This window comes from Hakea prostrata, chromosome 4 (assembly GCF_041222555.1).
Source record: "Hakea prostrata isolate BN-2017 chromosome 4, UWA_Hpros_2, whole genome shotgun sequence".
Lineage (NCBI taxonomy): Eukaryota > Viridiplantae > Streptophyta > Magnoliopsida > Proteales > Proteaceae > Hakea > Hakea prostrata.
This window is the reverse complement of record NC_142603.1, coordinates 39,468,840-39,490,296: the sequence shown is the minus strand read 5'-3', so window position 1 is coordinate 39,490,296 and position 21,457 is coordinate 39,468,840. Positions and strand designations below refer to the sequence as shown.

The 21,457-nt window shown below is 40.3% G+C and overlaps 1 protein-coding gene across 1 annotated transcript; it reads left to right on the top strand.

The window, feature by feature from the left end:
* The first annotated feature begins 16,572 nt into the window (after positions 1-16,572).
* Positions 16,573-21,199, top strand: LOC149018851 (GTP cyclohydrolase 1-like). Its single transcript, XM_089152977.1, has 2 exons — positions 16,573-17,383; positions 19,227-21,199. Exons 1-2 carry the CDS (start codon positions 17,161-17,163, stop codon positions 20,474-20,476), a joined length of 1,473 nt encoding a protein of 490 aa, XP_089009103.1. The 5' UTR covers positions 16,573-17,160; the 3' UTR covers positions 20,477-21,199.
* The last annotated feature ends 258 nt before the right edge of the window (positions 21,200-21,457 follow it).

Below are 21,457 nucleotides of genomic sequence, written 5' to 3'. Positions count from 1 at the left end.
CCTGACTCCCAGTTAGCTTTGACAAAACATAAACTCTTGACTTGGCAGTTTACATCGAGGAGTTGCATTGCCCAAGTATACAAGAGCTCAAGTCAATGGATATATAGCGAAAGCAAAGCTTGATAGACCCAATCCTTACATACCTTAAACTCAATGAACTCCCGAGCGATTCCAACCAATCGGCAAGGTTCACTATTCAGGATGATCAATTGTACAGACAATCATTCTCAGAACCCCTGTTGAAGTGTGTAGGTCCTTCTCAAGTGCACTACGCATTGGCAGAGGTCCATGAGGGGATATGTGGAGCTCATATGGGTAGGGGAGTGCTGGTGCAAAAAATTCTTAGGTCAAGATATATTGGCTGACCATGCAATAGAATGTGTTAGAATATGTGTGGAAGTGCAAGCACTTCCAACTGCACATGCCAGTCCCGAAGGTCTTGGTGGTGCCGATGGCTTGGATTTCAAGCCCAATACCCTTCTCTATGTGGGGATTTGATATAATCAATAAATTACCCAGCGCATTAAAGAATTGGAAGTACCTCGTGGTAGCCATTGACTACTTTACCAAGGGGGTAGAAGCCAAGCCACTGGCTACCAGACTTGAAAAGAAAATTGAGAAGTTTTTTTAGGAGAAAGTTATCTACGGGGTTAGAATTTTGATGGTACTGGTAACAAAAAAAATGTTTGTAGGGGCAGGATTTTAAACATTTTGCACGTGGTACCACATCAAACACCGCTACTCATCGGTGGCTTACGTGCAAAGCAATGGCCAAGTAGAAGTAACAAATCTAACATTGTTAGATGTAGCTGGATCTCGCTAGTGCTGTGAAACCCAGCCCTAACCTAACCCTGACTTGACCCGAAAATCCTGTTGTTTTTAGGTCCAAAGACGCGAGTAAAGGAAGTAGCCAGCTGTGGGCCATCTCAGTAGAAGACATGGTGTTTGACTCTGAACCTATGGATATTGATGGTGGAGTTCAAATCTTGGAAGTCTGTACTGATCTAGAAAGGAAGCTGCACCTGTCTGAAGATGAGATTAGTTGAAGGACTTGGAGTGTTATCTGACTTGGTTTGAAGGTATTTCTACACACTAGATATGTCACTTGATGTGTGTACAAAAGCCCTTGAGGTTTAGAGCCCATTTTATCCTTCAATTCCCTGTTTGTTCCTTACTGTCTGCCTTGGTCGACTCCTTGGTCGACTGGGCCAGTCGACCAAGCACTCGACCAAAGGTTTGATAAATCCGAGAAAATGCAATTTTAGGGTTTTTCACTTTTATTTAAACCCTACTTCGTGTTTCTTAGTTACGACAGCCTCCTAAACACTTTTTGAACGTGAGAAGACCTCTCCAAAACTCTCTCTGGTGATTCAAACGATTCCTATGCAGATCTGAAGCTTCTCATCTTTGATCTGCCAATCAAGGTTAGTAATCACTTCGACATTACGAATTTCTTTTCTTTAATCTTATTCTTGATTGAGATTAGAAGAAGATGTTGCATCCTTGCAACCATCCCTTCGTGATCTCATTTTATTTTTTAGGATCTATGATCACCGTCATGATCTTAACCCTAGCCTAATTAATTTCTTGAAACCCTGACCTTGTATGATCTTTCTAGAAACCTTTGGTAACCTCCCATGCGAGGGAAACCTCCTGGGTAATATTTATGTTAATCTAAACTTGGTTTTCAATGATTTTCTTGTTAGCAATCATTCCCTTTCATCCTGTGATCATAGCCTTTTCATGAGAGCCATAAGGTTGAAACCGTAGTTTCTTGGGTCAAATCAAGAACCATCTTTTGACCATGACTTGATGTTTGTATCTTCCTAAATGATTCTAATACATACTAGGAAGTTCCCCTTCAAATTTCGGATCAATCCGACTTCAAACGAAGAACTTATGACCAAATCAGTCTTTACATTTCCGTATTGACTCGGTTGGTCGACTGGGTCAGTGGACCAAGCACTCGACCAAAGGAGGCAGTAGCTTTGTTTTTCACCCGATTCGATTCATTTTCTCTCTGATCTTTTAGGTATCTTTCCTAATGTTGTATATATGCTTGTTAGGGGTTTATTTGCTAAGTTTGGAGTTACTCTCTTTGATCTTTGGATTATCTTCGGCGATAATCAAGGTAAGGACAGTTATTTCATAATAACATAGATCGTATACTCTTGAGTTTATACTTTATGAAACTCTGAGTTTATTTATTGTTCTTATACTTTATACTTCTGATGTACTACTGTAAGTACAGTAGCACTTCACTTATGTTTTCTTTTTCATTATTCAAGCTTATATGAATTTCTTATTACTATATTGTTTAATGATTAGATCATAACTTTATATTCTCTTTTATATGATGAATGGTTAATTGTGTATGACATGACTGATCTGAGAATGTGTTTGACTAGGTATGGTTTGGGATTGAGAGGTGTCCTTTTGACACTTATGTCCTTGGACATTACCGGAAATAGTATGGGATGTTTCCGGGGTTGCCCATTGACGCTTTCCCAAATCATTGATTGTCATACCTAGGACTGTCTAGCAGTGTTTGGCTAGGATGTCCTCGTTATATCAGACCCGAATTGGAAGGGTATTGAGACCGAACGACTCGTGGTAGCAATGTGATTCACGGGCGCTCAAGACCGATGAGTTATATCCATGAGAGGACGGGAATCATATTGTGGGGGTCATTTATTGGAGCGTTGCATATGATTAGACTTGGGCTCATGGGCGCTCGAGACCGGTGAGTTATATCCATGAGAGGACATGAGAGCTTCCCGTTAACCATATGTGGATAACCAATAGGGTTGATGAGTCCGTAGTCTGAAAGGGAATACGCTGACTCTAGTGTGAAGGATACCGGAAAGGATCCCGAGAGGGGAGGAATGGAAGTATCTGGAGCTGGGTTGATATAACTAAGTAGATGACTTGCATTGGGCTAGGCTTAACCCTAACATGCGCCAGTACTTAGACCAATGGTGATGTGAGAGAGCGGTGACTTAACCCCCAGCCATGGTTTGTCCAAGAGGGATGCCGGACCCACTACCAACCAGAGCCAAGTGAACTGAGACCTTCCCAAAGAAGTACGGTGCTATGACTTAAAGCATCTTTGCCAATAGAGACCAGCATACATAGAGTTTAGATGCATACATACATTATTTGCTTCATACTGCATTGCATCTTGTTATGTTCTGTTATATGTATTTATGTTGTTATGAGTTAACTTGCCTTACTGAGTTTCTTTCGAAACTCATTCCTTTTTGTACAATCTTTTGTTAGATTTTTCTGCTGGTACTAACTACTATGATGGACAGTACAATGAAGTGCAAACCGATGAAGCGTACTACACGCAAGGTGTTGGTGACAATCAAGATTACACTGATGATCCCTCGAGCGATCACATTGTGTACTACGATTAGACATAATGTAGGAATGGAACATCTCTGTTGGACTGACGAAGTCCACTATTTTGAAGATGTCATCTATAGGATAGAAAACTCTTAAGTTTAGTTTGTTTTTCTTATTTTCTTTTGACTTGGTTGTAATTCTTTTTAGACTTATGCATTACTTTTCCGCTGTAGCTGTGAAGTGAGTTTCCGCCTCACTCTGCTTCTTTTGATATCTTTGGATATCTGGTATCATTTTCCGCACTCTGATTATATTGATTATTCATTTCCTGATTTGAATTTTTTGTTTATAATATTAAACATTGATTATTTCATGTTTATGATTATGTTATTGTATATGTGGGAGGATGATTTCCTCGATACTTGATCTTCGAGGCTGTGGATCACACTCCCGGGTATGCCAGTTAGGGTACTGGCTGGGGGGATGTGACAGGTGCCACCTAAGCGGTAGGTAGGCGGCTGATGTGTGACGTTTGGAGTTGTCGTTCGTGCACCTGTCCCAATGGAAGAATGAGTGATCTGTTCCCCTGCAGATCATGGCCTTACCACTCGGTCCCCGATGGCCAGCGGGGAATTTGGTATAGCAGCTTTGATCGTGTTGCTAACCAATCAAAAATAAAATCCTATACTAATCTAGCAAGCAGAAAGTACGGGGGTCGAACTATGGGGAACAAAAAGGCTAAGTCACTAAGATTGAATTCAACAAAACTAAATTTAAACTAAATCTACTAATAATGCAAAAATGTTAACTATGAATATGTGAGGATCTTTGGGATTTCGAATCCCCAATGCTTTTCCCTAACCGATATAACTCTACACTTCAAAGTAAATTAGGGATGGTCTTCCTAGATATGCCCTATCTTTTCAAGACTATCGTCCTTCGCGGAAGTTTGGCACGCTTAGTTCGTTGAATTATAAAACATCTTTGGCCAGCCTCAAACACAATAAACTAGAAGAGATAGAACAATCAAATTAATGAAATAAACATGGTTCATCTACATCCCAAAGAAAAGGAACTAGCTACTCATTATCACCAAGTTCATAGAGAGAGAGAGAGAGAGAGAGAGAGAGAGAGAGAGAGAGAGAGAGAGAGAGAGAGAGATTGGTCTTCTTCTTCAGCAATGAGAGATGAGAGCCTCATTCGTCGTCTTCCCCTCTTCTCTGTGGCTGGCTTCTTTTTTATGTCTCCCGCACACAATGAATTCATTCTCTTTACCCGTCGATTTGACCTTTATTCTTTCGGATATTTGAAAAACTCAAAACTGGAAAGTTGTATATATTTTCGATATCGTTCCATAGCATCTTGAATCACCAAAATCCAAGCTCATACGAGAGAGATATGTCCAAAATACTGAAGATAGGTCTGTTTACCCGATTTTCAAATTTATTACCAATTTTGTTCCTTAGACCTCCACCTGTTTCCAATTAGGCTAAGATCTCACTTTTCATGATTTCTTGGGCAGAAAGATTGAATGCCATGATTTAAAATCCACCAATATCTAATATATTTGCCAACTTTACTCCATATTATCTCTAATATCCAAAACCACCTTATTCCTGAAAAATACACAAAAATACTCAATTGGCTCTCTTCAATTAAATAAGTATGAGGAATTAAATCAAATAAAAAATGGTAAATGCATGCTTATCAAGCTTACCGCCTGTCCAAGGTTGAGCCTTGAGATTTGACGGCAGACTTGAAAAGCTACCTACAGACGCTTTACGCCCAATCATTCCGAATAAAAAAGAGATTGGAAGATAGTTGAGCGTTGTGGGTAGAAGAATTGCCAAGTGTGTTCTAGGCGTACTAGACAACTACTCAAACTTCAATAGGGGAGACACCATTCCGATTGGTGTATGACACTAAGGTGTTAGCCTCGGTAGAAGTCTTGGCCAGGTCAAGAAGGTACCAAGGATATGTAGAAGACTCAAACGGGCAGGGACTTAGAGTTGACTTAGATTTTTTGGATGAGTATGTAACATGGCGGACTAAAGGAAACAAAGATACCAAAAGAGGGTATTAGGTTATTATAAGGCTCGAGTGAAAAAACTAGAGGTACAAGCCCAGTGATTTGGTGCGACGAAGGATCGGATCAGAAGAACCAAGGGAAGCTAAGCCCTGAATGGGAAGGACATTACGTTTGTCTACAAGGAAACAAAACCTAGAGCATACTAGTTGGGGGATCTAGAGACCAGGAAGCCCATATATCGGCCTTGGAATTTTGTTAATTTAAGAAAATTCTACCTATAAGTTGTAAGCTTCCCATCAATTCAATATAACTACTTTGCTCTCAAATGATGTGACTTGGGAAATCGGGGGTTTAGCACCTCTTGTGAGGACATCCATCACATTAGTTGCTTAAACAAGGAGCCTGGGTGATAACCCATACATCCATTAAAAGTGGACAACCCGACAAGGAGACTGGAAAGAAAGAATGGCAAACGCCTTAAAATGGGGACCAAATCATTCGACTCAATGATGGTCAATGGGTCCAAGCTAGGAAAAATGATAATTCGATTGGAATGCTACCGAAAGCCTTGACAAGCTTGAAATCTTCAGTACCGTCTAAAAACAAATGCCTGATCAGACAACCGACTAGGATATTACTAAAAGCCTTCACAAGTTTGAAACCCCTGATACAATAGCAAAAGGACCTTTGTGAGAAATGTACCCACGGTTCCTCATCTTACCTCTTCCAGGACGAATGGCATAAATGTCCTTAGTCATCAAGGGAAGCATCAACTTGCTTTAGAATCTTAACAACAACAAATGTTGTCTCCATGTGTAATATCCAACCCTATTCTAACCTTGACCCTGACCCGGATCCACTGTTGTATTCAGGTCCGAGGACCCGAAGTGGTGGAAGAAGAGATTTATGGACCATTCTGATTGATGATCATAATTCGGAGACCGAGCCCATGGACATTGACAATGATACCCCTTGCTTAAATGCATTGTTAGTGTTTAAGGAAAGTCTGCGCATCGGAGAAGATTAATATGGTTGATGTACCAAATGACCTCCTGTGCACAATCCGAAGGTATTCCCCGAAACTAGACTTCTTGATTGAATTGTGGAAGAAAACCTCACTCAATTTGACCTTGTATAGCCTTTCAAATCCCTACTTGAAGTTTCTGTTCTAAACCTGAGTTTTCTGCTGAAATCATTTTGGTCGATCATTTTGGTCGATACCATCGACCAAAAGCATCGACCAAAATGTCCCAGTCTGCCAAGTTAATGATTCCATGGAATATTCCTTTTCTATTTAATATGACCTCGAGCCTTGAGCCTTTTGCAATCATTTTTCTCACCTGGGAACGTGGGGAGAGCTTCCCAAAGCAGCTCCTTGGTTAGTGTGAAGGGTATCTCATCAAAGACACTTAGTTTATCATTGATTCTTGCCTTCATCTTCTACATTAAGGTATGACTCTTCATTCCACTCTCTACCCTACCATTTTCTACTCCTTTCTATTGTCATCTTGCTGATGGGACATTTGGAATGGTGCTGCAACCTTGCAACCACCACTCCAAGTGCCTACTCATGCTCAATCCATGATTCCCTTAGCCATTCATTGATGCTAATGCTTATATCTCATGCCTAGCATATGTATTCCATGCTTTACCTATTAACATCATACCATTTGATATCAAACTGAGCTATAAAGTGTATTATGTTCATGTTTAACATTGCCATATGATCCCAATCGAATTCCTATTAGTTCCTCTAGCTATTGCATGCTATTCCTCATCAATGCAATCAATTCCAACTCATGCCATGAAGTTTATCACTTGAACTTGATAGCTCAAATTGGGGCTTTCTAATTAGACCATTGTATTGGGTTAATTCCTTGATTTATAGTGTCCTACTACTGTTGTTAAGTATGCCTCCAAGTTCCAGATTGATCTGAACACCGGAAGACTCATTTGGGACCAAAATCCCCAAAATCCACTATTCTGCCCGAGGACTATTTTGGTCGATCATTTTGGTCGATACCATCAACCAAAACCATCGACCAAAGTTGTTGCTGACAGCAACCTTGGTCAGTTTTGACTCGAATGACATCCGATCTTCCCGACTTCTTTTCTAACTTATTATTGATGTTTAGGGCATTAACACTTCTATTGGACTATTCTTGGTATTCTCAATTCATCATCAACTCATCCAAGGTAAGGATGGTTATATCCATAAACATATAAGTCATCAAATATTGAACTATGCTTTATTCAAGGAATGAAATCCCTAAATTTCTTTCAATCATTATGATACTGATACATATGTGTTAGAACAGTAACATTTAAATCTTTATACATTTGTTGTGTTACTCTATCATTTTGATTTGCTTATGTTTATAATGATTCGTTTCAATATCATGATTTGAGTACTATTATGAATATGCATTGGATGTATGAGAAATGATGAGATCTGATGTGTGATTGCTTACGTATGACTTGGGATTGGAGGGTGTCCTACTGACACTTCGGTCCTTGGGCATCGGAGGGAATAGTATGGGATATTCTCCAATGGTGCCTATCGACACTTTTCCGAGTTATTGGATGACATACATAGGAGTGTCTAGTTGTGTGGCTAGGTTCATCCTTGTCGTGTCAGACCCGAATCGGAAGGGCATTGAGACCGAACAACCCGTGGTAGTGTATGGTTGGATGGGCGCTCTAGGTCGGTAGCCAATCCAAGAGGGGACATAAACCATGCTACGGATACCCGAAAGGGGCCATTTATTGGTAGAGTTGCATATGGATAGACTTGGGCTCACGGGCGCTCAAGACCGGTAACCAATCCGTGAGAGGACGTGAGAGCTTCCCGTTTACTATATGTGGATGACCAATAGGGTTGATGAGTCCGAAATCCGGGATTTCGCTGACTCTAGTGTGAAGGATACCGGAAAGGATCGCCGGGGGCGAGGAATGGACGTATCTGAATCTGACTTGACCGACTGAGTAGATGACTTGCATTGGGCTAGGCTTTACCGTGACATGCGCCAAGACTTGACCAAATGGTGATGTGAGAGAGCGGTGACCGATTCCCCTTACCATGGTTTTGATGACTTTACCGATCTTCCCCGGCATTCCCAAGATATGGAAATGGGAGAGTGACTGACGACCCAGAGAAGTACGGTGCTATGACTTAAAGCATGTCTACCTTAGAGACCAGCATTCATAGAGTTAGGCTCATATCTGCATCATATGTTCCATATCACATTGCATTATTATATGTTCTGAATGTGTATGATTTCTAATTATGGAATAACTTCCTTGCTTGAGTTCTTCGAACTCATTCCTTTTGTGCAAATGTTTTAGATTACATTCCAGGTACCGAAGATTACGATGGCACCTCCTATGAGGCGGACTATGATTCCACATACTACCCTCCGGGTAGTGGCGTCGGTGAGGATTCGTATATTGGAGCCGAGGAGGATTATTATTCACACCAGGGTTAGCCCCACAGTTGTGCGGGAGCGGCAGCGCTGGGTTTACTTCATCCGTACTGTTGAAGAGACTACTATTAGTATAGAAGAAACCCTAGCATAGTGCCCCATTCCCCTGGTGTATTTGTGGAACCATTGGTCTTGTAACTAACTTATCTTTGAGTTTGTCTTTTGACACTTAGACATGTATTTGACGTTATCACACTTCTTTTCCGCTGTTCTGAGAGAGTGGTTATCATACCTTCTCTCACCCTTATGATTATGCTTTAATGTCATTGCCTTCCGCACTCTGATTTATTTAGTCTTATCTTATTCATGATATTTAGTATTAACTGTTTTTACCATTGATTATTACTGTTCATGATTGTGTTACCGTGTATGTGGGAGGCATGGACCTCAGATCATTGATCCTTGGACTGTGGATCACATCCCGGGTATTCCAAATGGGGTACCGGCTGGGTGGATGTGACACCATGACTTTAGCAAAGGTTGAGCAATACCATGAATGAACATATAGCTTTGTTCAAGGTTGGGAGCAAGAAAAGCAAGGCCTGAGTGTTACTGAGAACCTTAAACAAAGTTTTGGTTATATAGCCTACCAACGTTCGAAGTTAGGATAAGTTAGCCAGTTAGTTTATGATAAAACTTCGTGAATAAAGTGAAATTGCTTTTTAATTCAACAAATTCTCTATTAAACCCCGAATTGTACAAAAAGATGGCTAGGGAGTAAGTATCTCGAGCAATACAATATTAAAAAAAAATGAATGAAACTTCACGGGGTGCTTGTTGGACATTCGTCAGCATTATTATCGGATTATGGAACTTCATTCTAAACGGTAGCTTCATTGGGACTCCCCATGCCTTCATTCTGGATATCCAGGGTAGAGCCATCCTCATTGGCCACAGTTGCTACCTTTTTCAGGTGTTGGTGGAGAATCGATGAAGTTTAGAGGATCAAAAGCTGGAAAAGGTGGGAGCTCAGGAAGACCCTCCGGACATGGCATCTAGAGAGCATTGAATACCTTGGGATCAAGGAAATTTTGCAACTTCTCCATGTCTAGGAAGAGAAGTCTACTATAAGGCAAGTGTGAATGCTTGATCCTGACCTATTTGAAAGACAGATACTGAGAGGGCAATCCTAAGATTTTGGAATTGGGGAGTCTGGAAGTAATCCTCAAAAACTTTTCTTTTCACCCCCTTGGAACAACTCCTTGGATGGAGAAGTAGTGGAAATCGAGGCACCTCTCAGTGACTCGACCCTCTCCTCAAGCTCTTTCTTCTTGTCTTGTAGTTTAGTAAGGACAGTAGAAGCTTTGTCTAGTTCGGTTTGGGCCTTCCCAAGCTTCTTCTCTAGCGATTCTAGCCTTCTCTTTGTGTTTGTCAAGGCTAGCTTTTATGGTTCTTATCACCCTTCAAGGCTTCCACCTACCCTTTGAGGCCTTCCCAATCGATTTTTGCTTGATGGGCCTTGAGATTGGCCTGTTCACAGAGCCCGAGGAAAGCTTGAGTCATGTGACTGGTGCATAGCCCGATTATCTACTTCTGCAAAGTAGTGAATTGCTTGGCCAAGTACCTGCAGAGAAGCAAATGATTTAGTTGAGAAGTTTTCGAAAAACATGCAATAGATAAGGTTTCTTTCAAATAATTTTACCAATAGGCATCCAGAAAGAGCTCCTCATCAGAAGAATTTTTCATAAACTCCTTGTCGAAAGGAAGGGTGGAATTTTGCACCCAAGATCAGGAGATCTCAAGATTCGAGAACACCGAGTCTTGGGATGAAATTCCCCACTAGGGAGTGAAAATACCCAAACAATTGGGAAAGGTGGACTGAACGGGAGCCTCAAAAATTGATGAAGCCTTAGGGAGCTTCTGAGGAGCCCTTAGGGAGATTTTTTGGGAGGCGTCGCTTGTAGTCCCCCCTAAAGAAGCCTTCAACGCAACCCTCTTCTTTAGAATTTTGGCTAAGCCAGCGGGTGTAGCAGTAGTAGGCCCAACTCATTTTGTCTTTGGAGGGGGTTTCTGAGCCTAGCCAGCTACACAACACCATTAGCAGCAGTAGTTAGGGCATCCAGATCAATCTCATTTCACACTGTAAAGAAAATTGTCATAGGTTAAAGCAGGAAAAATAAAGAGCAAAAGCAAGCATAAAGTAAAAGCAAGGGGCGAAACCTCACAATGGCAAGACAAAAATATATTCTAGGGAGTATCCATGGACGACATTGGAATCCCTCTCAACCCAATTGATCAACCAAACAATTTCTTTTTTGTTGAGAGTGAGGTCAAATTGGTTGTTCATATGTTCAAGGTCCTCCTTTGTCCTTTCTTGGAAATTAGTAATGAAGGCCATGACAGAAGGAGCACAAGAAAACAAAAAGAACTCCTGCCACTTCTTGGTTGTGGACGAGAGAGTTTCATGCTCTATGAAGTTTCCTTAGAAGTCGAGCATCCAGGACCGCCATTTGGCCAGGTAATATCACCCCTGCTGTGAGTGGGGGTGGAACATAAGGAAATGGTGAAACAAATGGATGGTCTGGCAAATGCCCAGGTTATGATAGAAGCTAGCAAACCTGATTATGTTGCACCAGCTATTCAGGATTAGGTTAGTAGGTCAAATGAGAAAATAGTCAAAGACATCACAAAAAAGAGGATGAATCGAGAGACACAAACCCCTGATGAAGGCGTCAAAGTAAATGGCGAAAAAACTATGTACATAATCTACGTGCCAAGGAGTGTGAGCTTCGGTTTGGGTCAGGGCTAAGGTGGCTGCATTTAGCTTATTTCTTTTAGGTTTGGCTGGAAGAGGACCACGGGGTCCCCTCGGGCCCTAGAACGGGGGGCATCGAGCAGAGGCCTTGACCTTAGAAGGTTGATAAGTAGATGGGCATGAGAAGAATAAGGGAGGTTAGATTTGTTGGTGGAATTGGATCTGGATTGTCTCGAGGGATTGTAGTTCATCTCAGCAGAGATGAAGGATGAGGAGTTTGGGTTGGTTTCTGGTTGGGCAAGGGAGTGTGCTAGCCCAACCACCTCAGCAAACTCGCCTAGGTCATCGTCAATTTTTGAGTTATCGAAATCGGACTAGGCAAACAAATTGATTGAAGATTGCTCATGCAAATCCTTTAGAGGATTATCAACCAAGCACAATCTGGCTACTATCGCCCTCACTGGCATAGCCCTCTCGGGCGGGTTTTGTTTTCTTCCTTAGATTCTTAGGAAGATCAAACTTAAACCTACGACTAGGACTAAGACTCTGATTCTCAACCATGATGGGATAGAAAAACTTACTAGCTAAGAAGATAACTAGGCAATTGAAGCAGCGAAAGGTTGGGAGCACAATCTAGAGTAGTGAGCAAGAATTTTTGCACAAGGTACTTGCCACAGGAGCAAAGAAATTAATGGTGGAGATAGTGAGATGATTGAGTTGCTCGATGAACCATCATGACAAGCAGTCTTGTCAGGTGACGTGGGACATTGTGACTGGAGGGACATGGGTCCCAGATTGGTTGGTAGGTAGCAAAAACATCATGTACGACCGTAGAGAGCACCAATGCATGGTCTTGGGGGCTGCTGTTATGGATACGGATTATCCAGGACAACGTTCAGATATCCGCTCGTCAAGGACCAAATAGACCCAACAAGCTTGATCAAGAAGTTGCCATAATCGCTAAAGGAAATTATGGAAATACACATCATTGAATGCTTAGTAAGGGAACAATTAATTCGTCTTAAGGAAAATCCCCAAATGAGGGGCTTAATTAAGGAAATCAGTCGGGCACGCATCCAAGATCTCCTTATGGATAAAAAGGTAAGTAAAACAACTTAAATAGGGGATCATTCTTTCTAGGGTGGGGTGGGTGGGGGGGGGGTAAAGGAATCCACTTACTCATTTTCATTAGTTATTCTATGAGTGAGTTTTGCTTGGAGCCATTGACTATTCTCGGACTGACTGGATTGTTGGAGGCGGTTTCCCGACACATCAGCCGGCTTGAAGCCAACCTTTTGGCTGCAGGTTTAGCCTTTGAGTGGATCGGGATGTGGTTCAAACGCAACACTATCAAAGCCTAGATCTAAAATCTTAGACCCTAAACTCAAAATCCTAAATCTCAAATCCTAAATCCTAAACTCTAATCTCAAAATTCTAAGTCCCACACCAAATTCTTTATTCCTAAACATGCATGCTCTATTAACCTTCTCACAAAACAGATTCATTTACTCGAGCTTCCTAATATATTTGTCACATCCCTTGATCGTGCATCATCCATCGTCTTCATTCCACCCAAGGTTGCCTCATTCAAGCAACTTGCTGATTTCTTTACCGCATTCTTTGGTCGTGCATCATTCAATCATCTTCAGTCCAAGCTAGACATTCATAAAATTCATGCTTCATCTTGAGGGGTGAGTATTATAATATTATTGTATATATCTTGCATTTTTGCTACTTCACCTGGTGTAATGTTTTAAGCTACATGTATCTCTTATTGTAATATTATATTTTAGGTATTTCTTTTATTAAAATTTTCTATTCGAGTTAGATCTTTCATTTATTGTAAATATGTTATTTTCCTTATGAAGAATTCTATCTCCTATTCATATATTTATATGTATTAGTTTCTCAATAATAAAATGCACCAATATTTAGTCAAATTTAAACTCAACATTATCTAACACCATAGATAAATAAATTAAACTTGTTCCAGCTTCCACTCTGTTTATTTTTAGCTTTTGGTTTCCCAGTACCCAATGTCCTCTTTCCTTGCCATGAGTTCTAGAACTAGGGACAAAGGCAATGTTATCAAAAGAGGATAGAGGGTGCTGAAACTTTATTTTAGACAAAGAAAGCAAAGATCAAGAAGATGTTTTTTAATAAAATAATGAAGGGATCAAAAAGATGTAGGGCTGCAAGTGGGCCTAGTTGGGCGGGGCTTTTGCAATCCCAAGCCCAACCCTATATGTTCTAATCTGAGCCCATTCTTGCCTTGACCCTAGTTAAGGGCCAATGATTATTGTCCATAGCTCTAAGCCCTACAAGGCCAAGCCAAGCCCATTCCCGCCCTAATTGGCTCTAATTGGCCCTAATTGGGCCGAGTCAAGATGCTGATTGGCCCTATCCTTGACCCTGATTGGCCTTGTCCCTGGTCCTAATTGGCCTTGTCCCTAGCCCTGACCATCAGGGCCCTGACCCTAATTAGCCTTGTCCCTAGCTCTGATTGACCCTATCTTGGCCCTAACCTTAATTGATCCTATCCTTGGACCTAAAATATCAAATGTAAATTCATAAAAAAAAAAAAAAAAAGGGTATCACAAGTAAATTGAAAATAAAATTCATAAAATATAAGATGATTCAAGCTCATACAAAATGATAAGATAGTCAGTAAATTAATAGTGTTGCTTTAAACATAAATAAATTCATACTCTATAATTCTATATTGAGCTCTGAAAGTCTCCCATTGCTTTGATGATGGAAATTGAAAACCTCTTCCATTGATATCCTTATTCAACAAAAAAAAATCCAAATTCAAAACTTTGTTAACAAGTAAATCAACAATAATTTAGTATTGATAAGTTTTTTTTTCTTCGTGAAATATCACATTGAAGGCAAAAGAAAGATTTCAATATTCATGATGAAAAGTTGGGGTGTAGATTTGTTAGATATTAATTCTCTATATACTAGCTTTTAATATTTATAATATATTATCTATCTAGCCTTAGTCCAAAAAAAAAATCGTTGATTTTTTTGAGAACTAAAATGACTTAGTTCGAAAAATAAAAATTATCTTAAAAATAATATAAAAAGTGAACTCATAGTCTATATGATCAAAATGACTGAAGGTCAAAGTCAAGACTTATAGTTATATCCAATGAACTTAATTTTGCCGAAATTCGGTGATTTCGCCCCCTAGCGAACCGAAACTAGGAGGCAAAACGAAATTGCTTTAAAATCACCGGAAAATCGTCGAACCAACGAAAATCGCCGGAGGTGAACCAAACGAAAATCGCCTGAAAATCACGATAATCAAATGAAAATCGCCTGATTTAGTGTTGTTTTTGCCGGATCGTTGAAGGAGAAGGAGAAGAAGAAGAAAGAAAGAGAGAAAGAGAAATAAACAAAAGAGGAGTAGTACCACCGGTGGTGCTATTTTGGCCGGATTGTTGAAGGAGAAGAAGAAGAGGAAAGAAAGAAAGAGAGAAAGAGAAAAAAACACTGTGAGCCAGATCTTGGGTTGCAGCGGCGAACTCTCAAAGTAGCAGGAAGGCGTCGGCGAGAAGAAATGAACGTCGGCAATGGTGGTGGGTTTGATTTCTTGGGCTTCTTCTTGGCGGTGTCGGCTATGTCTTTAAGGTTCTGAACACTCTTTCTGCAACATGAAGATGCGATAAGGTTGTTGAGTTGCTTGGGGCTTGGATGATAAACGTCTTTGAAGGCTCTTGCTTTTTGCACTGTAACAATTTAACCCAACCATTCGCCATTAATGACTAAGAAAGGTTAATTTACTCTTTGTGTTTCGGGGGATTCTCTCTCTCTATTGCGTCTCATTTACATTTGGGATGGCTTGACACACGTTCAAAACAGTTTAGGCCACAGAGAGAGATACGTGCAGGCGAAATCTCAAAGGCAAAGTTTGGCAAAATGTAGGCGATATTTCGCCATCGCCATTTCGCCTGGCTCACTACCCAGCGAATTGGGCAAAACGAACGAAATTTCGTTCTTTGGTTATATCAATGTTAATATGAAGATTATGGCAAAAATCTAGTACATGATCAATGTCAAAATAACATTAAGACTAGAGCCAAAATTAGGTTCAAGATCGGGGCAAAATCATATGGATGCTTACTACATTGGTAATGAGGATATAATTTATTTTTATTAATTTTTTACAAAACATGATCATGTTTTCAAAATATGACACGTGTCAAGTATTCACCCATATGGATTATAATTAATTCCTCTCCATATGGGTGGAGAGTCCAGATTCAAATCAGGGCTAAAATCATGGGCCTAGATCAAAACCAAGATTAGGGTCAATATCAGGGCCAGAATCAGGACCAAGATTAGGATCAAAATCAGGGCCAAAATTACGGATGGGCCAAGATGGGCTGGGGGGGGGCTAGAGAGTAATCCCAGGCCCGCCCTTGGCCCTAGTTCAAGGCCATAATATTTTGGCCCTAATCTGCCCTTAGGGCCAAAATCTTTAGCCCAAGCCCTATTCGGGCTCTGGGCGGGTTTAGGGTGAGTTAGGACCACCAGGACCAAACTTGCACCCCTATAAAGATGAGAAGGGGTTTGGTCTACTTCATTATCGTTAGGTTTGCCTACCACTTTTTTAAATTAACCATGAAAAAAGAAATATTTTTTGCTCAACTTTTTAATGATAGATGGGTTGAAAATGATTGTTCTTATGTCATTAATGTTCTGTTTAGTTGACCAAAAAAATTGTTCTCTATAGATTATTGACTTTTACCAACCCTCTCTTATACTATGGACCACCTACAACCTAAGCTTCATTTTTTCTTTTTCTTTTTTAGGACCTAAACCTCAATGGTTGGTTGGTGATGAAAGTATTATCATGAGGAACCTGGTTTATTCCATTCCTGAGATCCCATTATCTACCTTTTGGGGTCAGTACACAGCACAGGACTCCAGGATCTGGTATGGGGGTGGGTGGGGGCTGAACTAGATGGTTGGTGGAGAAAAAGCCCTAGTGTTATATGTCTTTTTTTTCAAAACCATTTATTGGGTTCTCAACACCCACTAGATCTGGCCGTTTTTAGGGCTCCATTCTGATCTGCGGCTCTATGCAATCATGGAACAATGCAACAGTGTACTGACCAGCCGAATCCACAGTTCTTCCAAGCCGTACAAACGACCAAAAGATCATGTCGGACCCATCCGTTAAAAAAAAAGAGAAGATCAGAAGAAACTATAAAGCAAGGAAATCCACTTCCACACATTCCAAGATCAACGGAAGCCTTACGTTCATAGCTTAGCAGCAGCTTGTATTTCCTTTTCCTCTGGTTTTCTAATATCAACGTTTCTCCTCTTCTCTGTGTTTCGTCTTCTTCTTCTGATGAACCGCCCTTCTTTTGTTCTTTGCTCTGGTTCCTCGTGTAATTTCCTTTTCCGTGTTTTAATCTCTTTTGGGTAGGTGGATTCCTGTATCTTGCATCAGAATCCAGACCCAGCTCACGTGCTTAGATCTCCAATCTATTATTACCCAGATTGTGTTTGCTGTCTTCAATCATCTAGGTACATCAGATTATCAATCTTCTGCCTGTTTGATTGTGTTCACCGGTTTTGTTTGTGGGATTTGCATGTCAATGGGCGCTCTAGATGAAGGTCATTTTTCTGCAGAGCTTGAAAGTGGAGTTCAGTTAGGACCGTTTGAGTTGGATTTGATAGACGATTCGGAGACTACTATTGAAATCGAAAACGCTGTGAAGGTTCTGTTACAGGGTCTAGGTGAAGATTCAAATAGGGAAGGTCTTAAGAAGACTCCGCTTCGTGTTGCCAAAGCCTTTCGTGAAGGAACCAGAGGTTAGTAGTCAGTTTTCTTTTGTTGATTAACAACTAAACACGAAGACTTTGGTTTTGCTTTGTGCGTTGGATTGATTCCAATTGAAGTTAAAATTCGATTAGGCTAATGGTATTTTTGTTCCCAATCACTCAATCGAGTTACATGGATATGTGGTGTTTTGTGGCCCTTGGAAGGTAACAATTCCTTTATTATTTTTCCTGGAATGCGAAAACCCTCTATTTTAAGTTGTTTCTCTGCTTTTTGTTGGGAATTTCTGTTTTTGCGCATAGTTTACTACTAAGAAATTTATCTGCATTCTTTGAGAGGATGTTCTTGAGCAGACATGTCTTAATGATCAAACTCTGATACTAGAAATCAGGCCGCTTTTGCTTACCTATTCAAAACAAGAACTTCTGTTGCTCTAGTTGCTGTAGGGGAGTTGAAACGCTTACATGGGAGAATCCCTGTGGAGTTTCCTCCGAGTTAAGTACCGGTAACTTGGAGCTTGTTGAGAACCAATAAACCAACTTCCACAGTTACATAAGAGAGGAGATGGATTTGGCCTCTGTGGAGTTGTGTGGCAGGCATTAATCTACTGTTTCTGGCATTGAATTTGTCTTGATGGTTCAAGGACACACTAAAAGGGGGAACCTGGAGCTGAAGGCTTCCGTACAAGCAGAGTCTTGGGGGGCAATTCTTCTACATCAAAATGGGTACAAGGACACACTATGGTACCCATTTTGATGTATTAGTTGTAGAGAAGCTATCTGATGTCTTATGCCGTTCGTTCTTTTCAAAGATTAACAGCCCAAATGTTGTGTATCAATTGGGTGATTATATGGTGGTTCAGGCTCTCATTTCTAAATAGGACTAATGGTTCAAAATCTTTCTTTTTAACCCCTGACTAATGGTTCAAAATTCTTTTTCCTTAACCCCTTGTCTTAGAGCAGAATATACATGAACCAAGCCAACTGCTGTTTTGGCTTAAAATCCTTTTGAAGATATTGATAGATGGCCCCCTCAAGAAAAAAAGTTACACTATCATGTGCCATATTAAGAACAGTCTAGCCTGGTCCATGTAATATGGCTTGTTTATACATTGTATGGAAAATGATTAGAAATATCAAATCTAGGATTAGTAGAAAAAGAGATGGGGATTTGGCTCAAGGAATAAAGAAAATTTGAAACTTTTTCTCTAAATATCAGCAAGTCAAACCTGTTGGATTCTCTGTAACAGGTTATAAATGTTAAGAGTATATTGTAGAACTGCACTAGTAACTTGTCTTAGTTTTACGCACTCAATTCAATATCATGTACTAATGAACTTTAGAGGAGTAATGTAGTAACTGCAAGTCCAATCATTTATATCATATCCTTAATTGCAATTGCGCCAGGACTAGATTTCTGTAGGTAGTTTTAAATGTTTTCTTCTACCACTGATCATCATTTTGTTTCATATGCCTTCAAGGAATACTACTACCGCAGTCTGCACTGTTCCAAGAGCTTGTTTTTCTGAACTTCATTAATATTTTGTTGGATTGTTTCAATTAATATGAAATCTCATAAATGCTCAATCATGACCACTGTACGGGACATCTCTTTCTTTTTCATTGACTTGCGTGGACCAGATGCAATCTTGTCTTTTGAAGCTCCCTTTTCTTACATACTTGACTGACATGCATGACACATGTGACTTCTAGTGGTGCAGTTCTGTTGGAAGCTCTTATAGTGAAATTGTGAATTGTGAACTGAAAACAGATAATGAATATGACATCGCCATATGGTGGTTTTTGTTAATGAATGACCGTAATGAATAGAGATAGGATTTGCCATCATACTGATCCAAACAGATTTATTCCTCAGGTTACAGACAAAAGGTTAAAGATATAGTTAATGGTGCCCTGTTTCCAGAAGCTGGTTTGGATAGTGCAGTAGGCCAAGCAGGAGGGGCAGGTGGGCTTGTCGTTGTTCGAGACCTTGACCTCTTTTCATACTGTGAGTCATGCTTGCTTCCGTTCCAGGTTCAGTGTCATGTTGGATATGTCCCATCTGGGCAACAGGTGCTGGGCCTAAGCAAGCTTTCCAGGGTAGCTGATGTGTTTGCAAAGAGACTTCAAGACCCACAACGTCTGGCTGATGAAATCTGTTCAGCTTTACACAATGGAATCAAACCAGCTGGGGTTGCAGTTGTTCTTCAGTGTGGGCATATTCGGTTCCCAGAAGTGGGACAAACTGTTCCTGACCACAATCACCACTCTGCCAAAATGGGCCTGCAAGGCTGGGTAAGGACATTGGTGTATTCTGGTTCTGGAGTTTTTGAAAATGAAAATGGAGATGTGTGGAGTGATTTTCTGGCTCTTTTGAAGTTCAGAGGTGTTATTGTGGAGAAAAACCATACCCGAACCACTAATAGCCTTGGTTGGTGCCCTTCTAGGTCATTGGATGTGCCGGTCTCTAATGGGCATTCAAGTATAAGGAACAGCTGTAAGGTTTCCTCCAAGACTGTATCTTCTCAGCCTGCCATGATCTCTGCCGTTGCTACAATTCTTCATTCTTTGGGTGAAGACCCAACAAGGAAAGAGCTCGTTGGCACGCCCCATCGTTTTGTGCAGTGGTTGATGAACTTTAAATGCAATCTTGAAATTAAATTTAGTGGTTTTCCTCCAGCTAAGCCCAATACGCATAGTGAGAATGGAAATGCCAGCTGCAATCAAGGTGAAATGCAGTCTGAGCTCAACATCCCTTTCTGGTCACAGTGCGAACATCATCTCCTACCTTTCCAGGGTGTGTTGCATATAGGGTATTTCAATGCCAGTGGCGACAAACCGATTGAAAGATCCATTTTGGAATCAATAGTGCATTTTTATGGTTGCAAACTCCAAGTACAGGAAAGACTTACTAGGCAGATAGCTGAAACAATTTCTGCAGCATTTGATGTTGAGGTGATGGTGGTTGTGGAAGCCAATCACATTTGCATGATATCCAGAGGAATTGAAAAAGTGGGAAGTAGTACAGCCACAATTGCTGTACTTGGTAGATTTTCAGCCGATCCCACTGCAAAGGCGATGTTTCTGCAGTCTATTTCAGACAGCCAATCTTCTGGAGCAAGATGAATTTTTAGCCATACTCCCCCTTCTTCCATGTTCTTCAATTATTATTATTCTTTCTCTAGAATTGTTTACTTTTACATCATTTTCTTAATCCTTTTAATTATATACCCCTTCTACCTCTGTTTTTGTTTTCTACGAGAATGATGTTCAGCATGCCAAGAATAAATCATTAGTAAGATCCTGCTGTTTTCTGTTTGGATGGTATAAATTTAGGTATTGCTCAGGATTGATATTAATGGCACCTGAGTACTGTTCGTAACTGAAGTCAACCTGGGTATGGCAACTAAGATCCATTTGATTCAATCCTCTTTCATGCATCTTTTACAGTCAAAACCTAATGAGAGTTAAGTAGGGCTGTTTCATTTTGTGAATTGTGTTTTGTGCACCTTATAATTCTGATAGAAGTTGATCTATGATTTAGCAAGCTAATGTACCACTGTAACAGAACAAAATATGTGAATGCCAAAAAGATAACAACATGAAGAACAGCTAGATGACCAATTCATTCTTTTTCTGTGTTACTATGTACTTAATTATCTTAGGCATTACGTTGAATTCAAAACTAAAATAATGTTTGGGATCTTGGAGTTCTTGATGATTAATCCATTAGAGTATATGTGAGTGTCATTTTCTGTCTAAACAAATGGAGTAAAACCTTTGAACTTGTTGGCAGATGAAATTCTAATGACATAGGCATTATTAAGCTTATAGAGAAGAAAAAATCTCATTGATTTGATTTAATTAGGGGAAAACCCTATTAGCCTATCTTTGGTGGAAATATTGGCATGATATTATATAGGAAATTGATCCTCTCCATTGATTAAGTATTTTCCTTACCATTATGTGAGAGTATTAAATGAAAGAATAGAGGAGAGAGAACTTTTTCTATTGCTAGTGCTTCTTGGAGCTCAAGGGGGATGTCAAGGATATACATTACTATCATAGTTGGAGATCAAGCTTATACGATGAACAATATGTTGTCCA